Source organism: Athene noctua, chromosome 13 (assembly GCF_965140245.1).
Source record: "Athene noctua chromosome 13, bAthNoc1.hap1.1, whole genome shotgun sequence".
Taxonomy (NCBI): Eukaryota; Metazoa; Chordata; class Aves; order Strigiformes; family Strigidae; genus Athene; species Athene noctua.
In genome coordinates this window covers 19,188,091-19,205,048 of record NC_134049.1, presented here as the reverse complement: position 1 = coordinate 19,205,048, position 16,958 = coordinate 19,188,091, and the positions used below count along the sequence as shown (strand labels likewise).

The window sequence follows — 16,958 nt, the reverse complement described above, 5'->3', positions numbered from 1 at the left end:
CCAGACATGTTCTTAACAGAACATTTTAAGAACAATGGTTTTAGTAACAGTGTTAGCTATTGGCAGTTTAAGTCATACAGGCATTATGATTTGATAATTGATAATACTAATCATCTTAAATAAATTATGTTTTAATTACAATAATTTTCTTCTACTCAGTTTACCAAAAGGTTATGTAAACTTTTGGTTTACATGCATACAAACAGATAAAGCAAACACTTCTGGGAAAACCACTAAATTTAATGAGAAGAAATACTCATTCTTTCTTAATAAACATTCATTCATTCTTCATAAATACATGGCATAATAGGTCATTAGCCTGCAAAGACAGTGAAACACGAAGAAGGGCAATGGTTGAAGTTGTCTGTGTGCATGTGAAACCTTTAATATACTGCTTTCCACTAAATCCCTACAGCATTCAGAACAATTGATAAGACTACGTGTGTCCCCCTGGAAAACTCAATTATAATCTTGCATCTGATACAGTGTACTTAGTGAAGACAGGCAGAGTTTTAAAAAGTTATTTGCTGTTCCTTATTTTCTGTGTCTGATTTGGCACTGTGCGATATAACTTGCACTCTGCTGCAACTGAAGCAAATGGGAACTGTGATTCAAACATATCAAGTGTGACACAATGTCAAGAATTTGAGAGATCAACAGGTCATAGGGTATCTCAGATTAGCAGATCGCTAGACTTCCATGCCCAATTTTCCATCTGTAAAATGGAATGACAATTCCAGATCCTACAGGAAAGCTATAAAAGATGTTACCCATGCAACACTGAGGTAATGAAAGTCACCATAAATGAAGCCAGTGATGAATGTAGTGATGAAAGTAAAAACTAGAGTAGAATTTGAAAAGCAAGAGTCTGACTGGTATGCAAAGAGCATGAGCCATGCATTTTAAACAGAGGGGGGAGTACAGTGCAAACAGCTCTCCATGAAGCAAGAAAGCATCTCTATGATGCACAGAATGAAGTAGGGTTTCCTATGAAATCAGCACACTCTGATTGTGTAATTAAAAACAATTTCATAATGGATTAACCTCAATTAGCACTGAGAAACTTCAAATCTAGCATTGCCTAACCTCACTTCGGGAAGCCTGGTTTTATGCAGCGGCCTCCTCATTAGAATGCTGCACAGTTCTGACAGTGACAAGCAACCCTCTCATTACCTGGAACCTTTCATCTGTTTCATTCTCTCCAATTTGTCTCAGTAGCTCCCCACTTGCTTGTCCAATGCTTCCAGCTGCAGTCAAAACTGTCTGTCGAGGCTGGAAAAATATAATGGTAAAATACATTAATTCAAAGAAAATAAGCTTTACTTGAATTTTAGATTTCCTCAAGGAACTTCTGCATTAGCATGCAATCAATGTGGCTAAAAAAAAAAATAATTACACAACAGAAATACTTTGGAAAAATCCACTTTTCCACACAAACAACTGCACATTCATATTTCAGTGGTTTCATCAGAAGTGCTCCCAGAGGACATGTAAAGAATTTTGAAGAACCTGAATAGACATTGCTGCAATAAATCCAAGGATAATTAAGGATGAACAGTCAATATACCAACCAATCTGAAACATCAGGAGATTTCATGTTCTTCAAAACATAAATACGTGAAGAGATCTAAGGCAAATGGGCTGCAGACTCCAACTCATAACAAACTGATCAAACCTGGTCAGTACTATTCTCATTTCTGGAAAACTACAACAGAAGGATTAACTTCTCATTTTATATATCAAAGTAGACAAAGATAGTAAAGAAAAAAAAAAGGAGTACCTCTCCACTTCCTATTAAACTGAGTTATAGTACTGTTTGAAATGTTTCTAAAAGAGAATACAGTATCCAGATAGATTAACTACTTATTACACAAATCAGTTAACCTCTGCATATAACACAGAACATTCTAATATCAAGGTGCAAGACTTAAAGGCATAAAGACAGAGACAGATGAAGTAATAAGAAGTAGTCCAAGGAACTGCTTGTACAGGGGACATTATGTGGCACTGAGCAGGTGAAGCTTAGAAGCTAACACATCTCAAAAAAAGCCAAAGCCATGCACTTCAAAGAGGAAACTTGAGAAGTTGCCATCTACTCACCTCTCCTGAAGTAGGCTGCACAGCCTTCAGCAAGTCTGAGACAGCACTGGCCAATGTTCGAGCAGCTTTCAGGAGGTCTTCTCCACTTCCAACTTCATCATCCATGAGAGCAGCAAGCAGTTTCACACCTTTAGACATCTCAGTGAGGTTGGAGGAGATGGTTGTAATTGCACATCCCACAGCAGTGTAATCAGTGTCAACTGGGTCCCCTGTAGAGCAAACAGTTTTTCATGATCAGAATGCTTTAGTGGTTAAAGGAAAAAGAGGGAGCTACCACAAACTACACTCGCTAAGAGACAAAAGAGACATTTCAAGATAGCCAAGGACTGCCTGAGTAATTTCATTATCACTTTAAAAACATAGACTGTTATAATTTTTCCAACTTCTACATTTCTTCTACAAGAATTTATCTTCTAACACAATTTCTCTTCATTCAATGCAATTTGCTGAGAAGTCCACAGTTTCAGCTATCTTTCAACACTGAAGGAACCCAAGGTAATACAGTATTGACCTCTGTAAGCCACGCACAGCTCCTTCAACTTGTAATTTGCTGAAGAAAAAACCCACTGTCAATAAACACATAATTTCTTTCTAACAACTGTCAGATCAATAATGCTTTTTTGTAATAACCTTGCAAACACTCTCCGCTTTACTTTGTCGAATAAGCCACATTTTATCATCATCAATGGTCATACCAGATATACTGAAGATACAAAAATTGCAGTGGGAGGGACAGAAAGCTTGTTCCCCACATCAATGCACTTAACTATTGGAGTATTTTGAAGAAAATTTTTCTCCAGCTGTCCTATACTCAGTCCCTACGTTACCTGAATTAGACTGATAAATAACTAGGAGACTGCAAGGAAATCCTTCCCTTGAAATTTACCTGCTGTAAGGTTAACAACAGATGCAGTTCCTGCAGTGATAGCATCAACCTGAGAGTGTATTTCATGTTTTGATTCATCAACCTTGTTCTGAACCCATACTCTTGATGCCTGAAGAGCAATAACAAAACCAAGAATTAAGGATTGCAGTAAGTTTCTGTAAGAGGAGATACTGTGTAAATCTCACGTTCCTTCATGAACATTTAAAAGCAAAACAGAGAACAACCAAGCCCTTAAAGTGAAATATCCAAGCAAGCATTTTCTTTTGCTGAATCATTCACTACAGAATTGCTATCACATTTCAACAGCTGAATGCCATCGACAGTGCACCCATGAAGGCTAAACACTCTTGACTGACAGTTCCCCAGAAGCAATAGTCTCTTGATCTGTCCTCCTACTTAACCTGATCAAGAACAACAGAATCATATTCTGCTCTTATTTTTAAGTGTCTGGGAGGCAGTCACTTCCACCATAAATACTGGCCATAGTTTGTATTTAATTGTACACATGCACATAAAACAAATAGGATTCCAGACATGGTTATGCAAGGAAGTCTGCTACATCCAATCTCAGGAGACTGATTAGAGTGAGGTGGAACACTGTACATTAATTCTTTAAAGAGAGCACAAAATTTTAATCTCACTTTAAAAGCTTTAGTGATACCATTGTCTAACCCAAAGCATTAAGATCCATTTCTATGAGGAATTAGAAAAACTCACCATGTCCTGCCCCAGAGGTGGTAGGTTATCAACTTCACTGAGGTCAGCTTGTGCCTGCTGAACAGCATGCATACTGGTATTAATAGTCCCCATCAAGGCCTGCTGAGCTGAGGTCTGAAAGGCAAAACAAGGAAGTGGCTGTGTGCTGTGTTCTAAATGGCACTTCAAGCAGATGTTACATATGCATGAAGAGAAAGTGACTGACAACAATCCAGCAATCACACCAGGCCATTTCAGACAGCTAGCTTTTTCCTGGTGTAAAAGAGAAAGCAGAGCTCTTGAACACTCCTCTCAGTCTTGATTCTGCCTATGCCATTTTATAGTCCTCTTTACTTGCACACATTTATAAAATGCTGAACTTCTTCAGATCAAATGATGCCCAACAAACACAAAACCACCAAACTGTCTTACTGACTTGCAGTCTGAAAACGTGAACATGAAAGCTGCATTTGCTTCTAGGATGTCATTCTTGATTTCCTAGAACAGCCTACCAACATAATCAAGGATGGTTCTAAAACTAAATTGCTACCAAGATACACAAGCTAACAGAAAACTGAAGGGGTTTAGGCAAAGCAGGATGGCTATCTGTATTGGGTGTCTGTGGCACGGTTTTGGCTGCAGGGGTGGCCTCTGCGAGAAGAGGCCAGGGGCTGCCCCATGCCAGGCACAGCTGGTTCTAGACAGCTCCAAAACACCCACCGCAGGGCACCGCTGAGCCCAGCAGCCAAGCTGGTGGCACCTCTGGGAAAATGTCAGTAAGAAAGGGCAAAACATCACATGGCAGCGAGGGGGGAAAAAAGTTCAAGAAACAACCCTGCAAACACCAATGTCTGAGAAGGATGGGGAGGAGGTGCTCCAGGCAGTGGAGCAGATTCCCCAGCAGCCCGTGGGAGAGACCATGGTGGAGCAGGTATTTCCCTGCAGTGTGCAGAGAGGGCCATGCTGGAGCAGAAATCCACGCTGCAGCCCACAGAGGCCCCCACACTGCAGCAGGTGGTTATTTCCCTGAAAGAAACTACAGCCTATGGAGAGTCCATGCTGGAGCAGGTTCATGACAGAAACTGCTGCACATGGCAGACCCACACTGGAGCAGGCTCTCCAGAAAGGAACTGCACCTCTTAGGGGACCCACACTGGAGCCAGTTTATTCAGAAGCACTGCAGCCCATAGGAAGGACCCATGCTGGAGCTGAGGAAAAGTGTGAGGAAGAAGAAGCAGCAGAAAGGGGTGGTTATAAACTGACCTCTTGGGAGCAGGGAGTAGAATATTCAGGAATTAAGGAGTAAAGTTGAGTCTGGATACAATAAGGGGGTGGTGGGAAGGTGTTTTAGTTCTTGTCAGTTTCTCACCATCCGACTCTATTTTAATTGACAAAAAATTAATTTCCCCCAAGTTGAGTCTGTTTTACGCATGAGGGTAATCAGTGATATCCCTGTCTTTGTCTTGACCTATGTTGAGATAAAACTTTTAAAATCTTATTTCTGCCCCTCCCCACCCCCCCCAGTCTTGTTGAGCAGGAGCGAAAGAGCAGCTCAATGGGCATTTGGCAATAAGCCAAAGTCAGCTCACTACACATACTACACTTACAGTGATATGTCATGATCTTAAGCATTGATTATATTCTCTACAGCCTGTTTAGGGCTTTTGATAGTCTTTTACTTTAAATGAGAAAATTCAGCATCAGCTTTAAGCCTGCTAAGAAATTCTAAACTGGTGGGCTAGTGATAAGATAAACGTAAGCCTTTTTCTGAAAATTGCTTACTTTTGCCAGTCTTTAAACCTTTTTTTCCTAACCCATGAATGCTAGTTTACTACTCAGAAGTAAAGAGAAGGGTGGAAGAGCTGGCTTTAAAGAAAACAAAGAAGTAAGTCAGAATGTGATATCCTAAATATCTAAGGGACGTTCAAAACATATGTTTAGTAGGACAGCCAGGAAGTCGATACACACTCGATATCCTCCTCCTGCTCTTACTAATATGAACAACATACTGTTTCTGACTACTTGCTGCACAGGCAAGTTTCAAATGCAAAAAAGTTTCAAACACAAAACAAGGAGGCTTCTCACAAGCGGGGGCATATGTCCTCTGTGCATTTGACCAATTGTGACTTGTTGCTGAGGAGAAGGCATGATGCCAATGTTGAAAGTCTCTGGGCCACTGGACCCTGAACGCATAACAGCTGGTAGTGCCACAGAGCCATGCTCCACCTTCCCTGTTCGGTTGAACTGCTGTTGCAAGATGGTAGATCTAAAGAAAAAAACAAAACAAAACACAACTCAACACAAAGAATTAATTAGCTCCTGCAAATCAAGTACTTCCTTTCTAACCATTTTCTAACATATTAGAAAAAAACTAATCTGGGGCTTTTGGCAGATTTAATACTAGCAGCAGTAATGAGCAGGCACCAGGGAAGAAAGGCAATGTGCAGTTTTGGTATATGTGGTACAATACCTTTACTTCTTTAAAATGCATGACAGACAAAACCAGAACAAGGTTTATGGCGTAACAACTGCTTTGTGTCAGTTGTATCATTGGCTGATCAAAAGAAAATAGAAGCATGAACCCTGCGGAGGAGATGTATTTTGCAAGCAATCCCTAGATTTGGGATAAAAACTAACATTCTTTCCTCTTTATACACACATGCACACACGGTAGTTACTAATAATCTGGCACCCTATAAGATAGTGGACTGGGAGGCAGGATACTTTCATGTACATCCATGGTCATGAACCGCTGTGCTGAGTTTGTATGTGTGGTGGGGTTTTTGGTAGCAGGGGAGGGGGCTACAGCAGTGGCCCCTGAGAGAAGCTTCTCAAAGCTCCCCCGGCTCTGGGCAAGGCTGAACTGTAGTGACGGTGGCCACGCCTCTGTGATAAGGTATTTAAGATTGGAAACCTGGAAGGAAGAATGGGAGTTGTGAGGAGTTGTGGCGAGGGAGACACCTCTGCAAACACTGAGGTCAGTGAAAGAGAGAAGAAAGATGGGGAGGTCTGCCCCTCAGCCCGTGGTGAGAGGGCCGGCTGTGCCCTGCAGCCCGTGGGGGTCACCGGGGGAGCAGATGCCGACCTGCAGCCCGGGGAGGACCCCACGCCGGAGCAGGGGCTGCGCCCAGAGAAGTCTGGGACTCTGTGGGAAGCCCCCGCGGTTGTAGTTCACTGCTGGGAGGGCTGAAACACGTGGGAGGGACCCACACTGGAGCAGTTCGGGAAGAGCTGCACCCTGTGGGAAGGACTCACGTTGGAGAAGTTCATGGAGGACTGTCTGCCCTGGGAGGGACACCACGTGGGAGCAGGGGAAGAGTGTGAGGAGTCCTCCCCCTGAGGAGGAAGGAGCAGCAGAGACAATGGGTGATGGACTGCCCACAACCCCATCCCCTGGTCCCCTACGCCATTCTCAGGGAGAAGGTGGAGAAACTGGGAGCAAAGTTAAGCCCAGGAAGAATGGAGGGGTGGGGGGAGAAGGTGTTTTTAAGATATGGTTATACTTCCCGCTGTCCTACTCTGTTAAGTGCTGGTGGTGTTTGAATTAAACTGATGTTGTTCTCCTACCAAGTCTGTCTTTTGCCTGTGACCATAATGGGTGAATCAACCCTCTCTGTCCTTATTTGAATTCTAGAGCCTTTAGTTGTATTTTCTCCTTCCCATTCCTATGGGAGAAGGAGTGAGTGAGCAGCTACATGGTGCTCAGTTGCCCTCTGACCTCAAACCATGATAACCGCTTTGCCAGATATATTTCTCATATTTAAATACAGTTCAAGCTTTAGCAACTAGAAGCGCTGACAGAAATTCTGGCTTTAACAACAGCAATCTGCTGGGGAAAAAAGTAATTTCAATTGTGAAAAATCTTGTATTCATCTATTATAAGTTTTGGGCTTCTCTGCACAGCACTTCGCTAACAGTGCATTCTTGATTTGGAAAGGGCAATGACAAAAGAAAGCACATCTGAACATGTGTGATCCATCAAAAGTTGAAATTTCATATAAGGTCACATTAAATATCTAATAAATCTATCTCCTATAAACTGTATATTTAACAATAAATCATATAGATTTTTCACATACACACTGCTGACACACTGCCATCCTCAGGGTTCCAACGGAAGACTTGAGTGGTTCGTTACAGCTTATAGTGTCACAAACCTATTTCTATTCCTGCACTGCAAGGAAAGATTTAACATTCCTTTTCAAGAGTATGGCCAGCTCTACAGTTTTGCTGTAAGTCATATCCAGTTACTCTCCCATCAGAACCACAGCCTGACCAACCACACATCTGGTTGGTTTGTCTAAAGTGGCTTGGTGACATAAGCCAACTTCTGTTCATGACACAGTGTACAATTAAACTGACAGGAGTCAAATTTACTGGAAACACCTAGCACACAAGCAACTAAAAACCTTGTAAATCCTAGGTGTTTGCATGGAGATCAAAAATCGAATATGACTTTTTCAGCTCGGCATCATTATGCCTGCCCCCACCCCCAGCATTATACTGAGTTACAGCCTGAGTTCCTTTGTTCAAGGGTCAAGTTAGCACAAACTGATACCACTGTCGGTTGCAACCAACAACTTTGCAACAGATACCTATTCTTCAGTCCTTGAATGAAGCTATGAGTCTGCTGAATTGCCTGGGGACAGTACTGTATTTGTATTGAAATACCCTGTAGGAAATAGTTCTTTTAAAAGTAATTACTATACTACTTCATCTGACAGAAGTTGTCACATCTAAAAAGTGTCACTCTTAAATAGTGTTTCCTGTTGCATATACTCACTTCTTAGGTGAAACAGATTCTTCCAACATGGTTGATTCCTCATCACCTTCAAGCCCAAATCTATCTTTACTTTGTTTCTGGAGAGGGGGGAAAGAAAAAAAAAAAAAAAGGTTAAATAATGTGTAAATAATGTGTGTTGCTTTTTGCTTCCTCTCCATCATTTCCTTGCCATTTATCTGAAACCTAGTCAAATAATCTGCAGTCTTATCCAGTGCTGAACATCATGTCTTTTGGCAGTGTGTGACAATATAACTTCCACCTCAGAAGAGGTGCCCTTCAGCAGCTAACAGACCAGGTTCTAAACCCTGTCAGATTGAGTGCATAAAGGAAAAAAGCCTGCTGGTGCCTTTTTGAACAAAGGTATAAGGAAAGTGCTGAGATACTGTCTTTTCTCACAGGAAAAAAAATGCTCTGAGGATCAAGTGATATGCAACAACAGCAAATCTCAGCACAGACAGGACATGTACTATGTCCTTTCCCAGTCTCTTCTATCTCAGGAACATCAGACTGACTCAGGTAACTAGAAGTCATATGTCATATTTAGCATCCTGAAATGCTACTACATGATGCTACCTACCACTAGGAAATACATATCCATACTAGAGATGATAAATTTAACACTGTATCCAAGTTATTTTACCACAGTTACTTTAAACTTTGGACAGTCTGCACATCTGACTTCAAGGCAGTTTTTTTACAGTGGTATAAGGGAGCTAAATATAGACAAAGAGAGTAAGTCTAAACCACTAGAAACAACAGAAGTCATAGAAGTAGTGCCTTGTAAAAACACTCTATTTCTACTTGTGACCTAGTACAAAGATACTGTCTGCTTTCCACCTTGTTATGTAAAACATGTCTGAAAAAAAAAAAAAGTATATAAATACAGGAACTCCACCATGTCCTTGGGTACATTTAATAGGAACTCCTCATGAACATCCATACACACACATGACCCAACTTCCTCCAAAGATTTTTTACTATTATAGCTTGAGTTTATGCATGAACTCAAACTGCCTATTTCTAGTCAAGTTTGTGCCTTACTTCCATATTAATGTGAGGTAAAAAAATACAGCTAGACTAAAAATAGTAAAAGATAACTCAAATTCAGGGTTGCCTGTCAACTGATTAATGACTAAAACTGCAGGACAAGAGGGGTTGAGGGGTGAGGGTGGAGAGTGTTGCACCAATAATACTTCAGCAGAAAAAAATGCACCACCAATCCACACCAGAGCAACTGAGTTGGAACAGTCCAAAACACACCAGGAATTAACATTATGCAACTAAAAGCAATAAACCATACTTTGAAGCATGCATCACAGAGATAACTTGGGCTCAACAATTGGAAACTGCATGTTTCTCATACACATCATGAAGCATCATGGGTGTTTATTACTTAACCTGTTCCTAATTCATTCATTTTAAAACTGGCTGTGTCAGCAGATTGTAAAGAAGAAATCAAAGGACTGGAAAGGACTGGAAATATGCACATATGTATTCTATCAAGACACAAAGGCTGCTTTCATCTGGCATTAGAAACGAAGCTACTTTTGAAGCTTGAGAGTTAAAACCAAGTTTTAAACCATCTATAGAAACCTGCAGTTTCTTTAACATTTATTAAATCTGAGAGTGACAGCCTCAGAGAAAAAGGCATGTAGTGTGATGAATTCTGGCAATCTTCCTCAACTTCTGATTTCGTAACACTTGATGTTATATCCTACACTGTTCACATGAACACAGGCTTTAAAGAGCTGCTTAGCTTTCTGTCATTTCTTTACTATTAAAATCCATTACAGCAAATAATGATGTAGCTTGGTTGAACCTTAATAAAGTAAAAATTTGTCAAGGAGCATCTGAAGGTTCTATTTGAAACACCTCACTTTTCTATACAACATGGCATTCACGTATGATCATTCAGCTCCATGTTCGTTGGTAAAACCGGTATTTTTTTGCTGTTGTGCTTATTTACTTCTGATTATTTAGAATGCTGAAGATTCATATCTTCCTCTCTTCTTTCCTGCCAGGCACAATCCATAAAACCAAGCTTCAAGACAGTATACTGATTTTATCCATCTCTCTGCACAACTGAGATGTAATTCTTTGCTTTACTCATCACAATATTTTTAAAGCAATATGTGTTTTTGTTAGCTTGTTTTTGTGGTTTTTGGTTGTTTGGTTTTTTTTTTTTAGTTTTGCCAAAAGACTTTCTCAGCTTTGATGCATTATATACAAGAGCTGCTGGACAGCTATGGTGTAGTCCTTAATGTAGTTCTAAATGCTGCTTCCAGGGGATCATTTTTTCCCACTTGATGCACCACTTCGGTCCATAGCTTAAAATCCACAGTTGAAGCTTTCGACTTTTCTCTGGATATACACTCACAGTCAGCAGTTCACCTTCCAGACAGACAAACAAAGCTCAAACATGCTGTACTGAGCATGACCCGTACACTACTGCTATAATTAACAGCCCTGATATTTTCCAGAAGCACTTACTTAAGTTAAATGGAAAGAGCTTATATTACTTAAAAGTTTAAAATAATAACATCAAAACATAAGATATAACACTGACTTCATGAGAGAAAGAGAACTGCAGCTTACACAAATTTGAGCTTTAGCACTTCTGTACAGTGATTTTTACTAAATTTTTACTACACGTAATCTTAATACTATACCTTCTTTAGGATGATATCAATGTAACCTGCAATTAATTGAGAGATCTGTTCTCCCTCAGTGGTCTGTACTGAGTAATAGCTTTCCTGATATTCACCAAAATCCTGAAGAGGGAAAAAAAAAACAACCTTTGAAAATGAAAAGTAAATAAATGAAGAAACGGTACCAAATATGAGTGTGAGAATTCAAATTTTAAAATTGTTTGTATAGACATTTGATTATATCCAACAGTAAATGAAACTGTTCCAAAATTCAAAACCAGTCTATATGGGTGGTGAGGGAGGAGAGAGGAAGGATGCTTTTTATTGCAGCTTAATCACAGATGTTTCATCAATTTAAATACCAGAGGACCAAGAAATACTTAGTCTGACTATCATCCTCAGTCACTGAAGGATGGAGAAGAGTCTTTACAATTTTATTCTAGAGCATAATCACCCATGCAATTGGAAATCAGCTGCTGTGTTGGGTTTGTGTGTGTGGTGGGGTTTTTGGTAGCAGGGGAGGGGGGCTACAGCAGTGGCCCCTGTGAGAAGCTTCTCAAAGCTCCCCCGGCTCCAAGTTGGACCCACCTCTGGGCAAGGCCAAGACAGTCAGTGATGGTGGCCATGCCTCTGTGATAGTGTATTTAAGGACAATCTGGGAGGGGGAGCTGGAGTTGGGAGGAGGAGTTGTGAAGGAGACACCTCTGCAAACACCGAGGTCAGTGGAAGAGAGAAGGGGCAGGGGTGTGTGTGCCAGAGCAGAGCCCCCCCTCAGCCCGTGGTGAGAGGGCCGGCTGTGCCCTGCAGCCCGTGGGGGTCACCGGGGGAGCAGATGCCGACCTGCAGCCCGGGGAGGACCCCACGCCGGAGCAGGGGCTGCGCCCAGAGAAGTCTGGGACTCTGTGGGAAGCCCCCGCGGTTGTAGTTCACTGCTGGGAGGGCTGAAACACGTGGGAGGGACCCACACTGGAGCAGTTCGGGAAGAGCTGCACCCTGTGGGAAGGACTCATGTTGGAGAAGTTCATGAAGGACTGTCTGCCCTGGGAGGGACACCACGTGAGAGCAGAAGAAGAGTGTGAGGAGTCCTCCCCCTGAGGAGGAAGAAGTGGGGGGACTGACCACAGCCCCCATTCCTTGCCCCACTGTGCCACTGGACGGGAGGAGATGGAGAAACTGGGAGCAAAGATGAGCCCAGGGAAGAAGGGAGGGGTGGGGGAAAGGTGTTTTTAAGATGAGGTAATGCTCCTCATTGTCCTACTCTGTCTGTTAAGTGCTGTCATTGGTGTGTTTGAATTAGATTGATGATGTTGTTCTTCCTTCAAAGAGTCTGTCTTTTGTCTGTGACCATAATAGCTGAATCATCCCTCTCTGTCCTTATCCCCATTCCCAAGCCTTTTGCTGTATTTTCTCTTTCCCATTCCTGAAGGGGAAGGGGTGACGTGAGCAGCTACATGGTGCTCAGATGCCCTCTGGGCTCAAACCACAACAGATGCACATGATTGAAGTGAATGTAATTTTCTAGCCTCTGCCTCTTGCTCTACCACTTTAAACACCTTTTCATATCCTTGTTGCATTGGTCTCTTATGGAACAAATAATTAAAAGAATATCACATGCAGCTTTAAATCCATAATCATCAAATGTCTGTAAACTATCTAGCTAAACAATAGATAAACAAACTATCTAGCTTTGTTTATGTTCGTATCTTGCAAGTCACAGTGCATTATGAATGGTAAGTACGTAAGGGTTTAAGTGGGTGTGAATAAAGATTTTAACTGTTTTAGTGGTTAGGCACAGAACATATTTAAACAGTATTTTTGGGAAAGATTTCAACATTACTTTGGGGGAACTGGTCTTTCTAGAAACATCAAAATACAGATTGATCATAGACACCAATATGGTCCAGTTAACTAGTTTAGACTCAGTGATTCTATATAATGCTAGAAAATTACAGATAAAACAAGTTATATTAAAGAAACTGTTCTGAGTTCAGGTCCATCCTCCTTTCTCCTTGTCACATTGACCCCTCTTCCTCTGAATATATACAAAAAGATTACCAGAGTGAAGCTTTTAGGTGAGGCAGCCCAGCGTTTCACAGTTGTCAGTGGCCATTCCTGCAACACTTCCTTTGTCTTCTCATCCACACGCATCACTGAATCTTTGGTGACACCCAGCAAACGAGGAACCAGCTTGTTTTTGCCTTTCATTTTTTCCTATAACAAGGTGTGAAAGGTTGGTTTTCATTCAACTGGAGCTTGCCATAGGAGAAAGGCAAAGCGTGATGTAATATACTGACAAAGGGAAGCAACTGGCATATAGATGAGGACAACTGAATGCTCCAGGCTCAGCTTGTCTGGTCACACACAGTGGTTTTCAAGCAACACATTAAGCTACGCTGGTCTTTACAGAATTACTATGGAGTTCAAAAGACACTCCCTTTTCTCCCTCTTCCAGGAAACAGAAACATTTTAGGGATTGTGATAACAAAGCTTTGGAAGTTACTTAAAAAAAGCTCATGATGGCAGTCCTTCCAGACACAGATTACCTCTGTAAAGCTGCATTAGAGAAGCTGAAAGGGAAACTGGCATCAGGAAGACTGAGAAGTTAGGTTGCCCTCAACATTTCTCTATAAAATTTCTGGAGCAGTAAAGGAAGGGAAGGCCCACTGGGGCTGACAACTGGGCAAGATCAGCCATAATTTGTCTCATATTTTGGATTTGAAATCTTAGTTATTTTCAATCTGTGAGAACATCTTAACCCATGCAAATATCACATGGAATAGGGCAGGGTCAATCTGCATGTTGCCAGCTGATGTGTCCTTATTTGTCGGCCATTCTGCCTCTTTAGTTTTCCAAGTTTGCAGAGCATAGGCCCAAGCTAACAATTTTCTACATAAAATCCATCATAAAATAGAAAAAAATCCTTATGTTCCATTCCCCTGAATTTATGTAGGCTACAAAGCATCAATTCCTATTTACATAGTAGGTCATTTGATAAACTTTTAAAAGCCCAAGTACTCCTTCCAACAGAAGTTTCATGACATGGTTACTTGATTCAGTTACTGTTTGCTTTAAGCTATGACAAAAGAAAGAAAGATATTAATGAAAAATATATTTTCACCTTTTACCATACAGATCAGCTACACTGTGTTAACGAATCCTCAGTGAATTAGCAGATTGTTCTAAATGTGCATGCTTGTTAGTTTTAATATTTTAGTTACTGAAAACCGCACACCATAACTTTGTATAGTTTCTAATACACAACCTAGCTCAACATCTCTGATAGAGTTGGGACTCCTTTCACCATTACTGGTGCCTAGCAAGACTTTTTCCCTTAAAGGAAGCAAGACAATAAGTTAGTTTTTTCAAAGTGTACTGTATTAATAGTAGTATCCTCTAAACATTCTTCATTGTATTTTCACCTTCTACCTGCTTCACTGGCATCTGTGGATGACTAGGTACTTTAGAAAAAGGCATTCTATCAATATTCTGCTACCTACAAAGATTCTGCACTGTAACTGTGGGAACCTAAGAATGAAAGTATTTGCCTAAGTTTAGCCTCCTTTCCATTCTATGTCAACGGTTACTGAATATTCAGGCACTAATGCTTCAGTCCTGTTTTCACAGCAGAACATCAGTATCTTGGTACTAAATTGTTTCAAACAGCCTTAAGACCATGACCTGTTTTAGTGTAAGGCTTAAGAAAAATTAATCATGCAGATGAAGAAGTTGTTCTTCAGATGCAGTTTTTCAGCATGCAATTCATATTATCACTAAACTTCTAAACAGTAACAACTTATGAGTTCTTTGTGACTTTTTTTCTCAATACAGTACTTTGTAATCAAAAGAAATAAGAAGAAATGTCATTTTAAAGAAATTAAATCATGACAGACTCAACTTTCTTTCTGGAAGCAGTATGACAAGGATCTAAACTGAAATTACACTTCTGGCCCACATAGTAATTTACACTTTTTTCCAAATGCCGCTTTCAGACAGAACAAACATCTTTGACTTTTGCTTAGTGCAGAGTCTGAGGTAATGCATAACCAACCATACAATATGTTCACAGCAAGATCTACATTACCTTAACAAGAAAAAATGACACTCCGTAAGTCCGCAGGGAACGGGCCAGCTTCACATACTTCACTTTGGCTTCTATTTCACTCATCTCACCACAGTTTTTGTGCTCCTGTAATGAGAGTTCAGTATCACTTAGGCAGAAACAATGCTGGAAACAAACAAAAAAGTTATTTTTTTTATCTGTTTAAGGATGCTTAGTTAATAATCATTACGCTTAGAATATCTGAAAAAATACTGTCTAGAAATGTTAACAAGACTGTATCCCATAATTCTTCACACTGGAGAACTTAACCTGTGCAAATGGAACATTCCTCTTTGACCATTATCCATTCTATCTGTACCTCAGATCAAGCACATTTAAACCACTTCTGAAACAGTTTAAAATTCTAGGCATTGCTGCAATTTGACGCCATTAAGTAACATACAATAAATGGCTCTTTACTTGGCTTTTTAAAATCATTTAAAAGTCCCTGCATGCACATATTTTTCCAGGAACAGACTATTTATTCCTGCTTAGTGCCCCAAACTTCTGATTCATGAGAGTCTCAAGCCTTATAACTGACCATTTCTCATCTCTTGTAGGTAGTTCCAATGGGCTTTTTTTGCCAGTTGCACTGTTATCTATAATTTTTTCCATCACATGAAAAGAATTCTACAGGTAAGGAAAAAGCAATGATTTCTCTAAATAGTTCATACTGAAATACTCATCCAGGTGTGTCTTGTAATTCAATTTCTATTTATTATTTAAACAATTTACTCATTAGTAAACTTTATTACCTGTAAATAATGACAAATACCAATATTACATATTGAAACTTCACCTCAGTATCTCCTCTCCTACTCCAAGACCATTCTGATGAAAATCCTATCCCAATGTCATGCTATTTAAATATTGTTTGTGGCATTTCTTATCACACCCCATCTTCCCCTCACATTCTGAACTGCTGGTTGCCACCTCTTTCATTCTGAATGATGGCAGCAGAGGGAGCACCAGGAACATGGGAAACACTTCCCTACTCCAGTTTAAGTTGCCATCTTGACAGTGTTCCACGGAGGAGCACTTGGGGGAGCACCTGCAACTCCAAACCCCCTTCTGAACCCCAAGGACATAGACTGATCATATCTGTCACGTTCAGCACGGAGAATACAACCGGGATCCTGAGAGAGCAAGGAGCCCAAATGTAGTCACTGGAGATGGAATATTTTGAGAAAATCACCTGCCAAACTCAAGAATTTTATAACTCGGGGAAAACAGCTGATTCCCCCACCCCAAAAAAAAAAAAAAAAAAAAGAAAAAAAAAAAAAAGAAAAGATAGCTTGCTTATTCTACTTTGGTGTTGCATCTTTTCCCAGCATCAGTGCCCTCACTGATGAGCGTCTTGTCTATGCACTGAAGTGTGTAATGACTGAAACTACTCATAGATCATATTTGACATAGGCAAAAATCACATGCTAGGAATAGCATGACAGTGAAACTCAGAAGTGAGTGAATCTTTATTTGCTTAAACTGCAACATCACTGCCCCCAGCTAAAGATACACTGAGAAGTGTTCAACATACTTGTCTACGAGGAAGCACTATAAGCTCCAGGTGGAAGAGACTTACTAAGCTACTAAGAATTCCTAGACTGCAGTGTAATAGACATAGGAAGCATGTGCCCTGCTCCTGCTCTTCAACTTGTCTCCCAAGTTGAGATCACAGATCACTGGTATGTCCTTCCAGAAACCGTATGACTTGATTTCAGCTGCTGACCTCAGAATTTTTCAACT

General features: G+C 40.6%; 1 protein-coding gene across 3 annotated transcripts in view; it reads right to left on the bottom strand.

Annotated features, from left to right (window-relative positions):
- The window catches only part of TLN2 (talin 2), a 206,509-nt gene that overhangs the window by 88,821 nt on the left and 100,730 nt on the right, over positions 1-16,958 (bottom strand). For all 3 annotated transcript variants that reach the window (XM_074917751.1, XM_074917749.1, XM_074917748.1), the window contains 9 exons: positions 15,195-15,299; positions 13,169-13,324; positions 11,135-11,236; positions 8,466-8,542; positions 5,768-5,948; positions 3,704-3,817; positions 2,987-3,095; positions 2,101-2,309; positions 1,174-1,272 (listed from right to left, as the gene is read on the bottom strand). In XM_074917751.1, the coding sequence (XP_074773852.1) occupies positions 1,174-1,272; positions 2,101-2,309; positions 2,987-3,095; positions 3,704-3,817; positions 5,768-5,948; positions 8,466-8,542; positions 11,135-11,236; positions 13,169-13,324; positions 15,195-15,299 (1,152 nt within the window). The remainder of the gene's footprint in view (positions 1-1,173; positions 1,273-2,100; positions 2,310-2,986; positions 3,096-3,703; positions 3,818-5,767; positions 5,949-8,465; positions 8,543-11,134; positions 11,237-13,168; positions 13,325-15,194; positions 15,300-16,958) is intronic.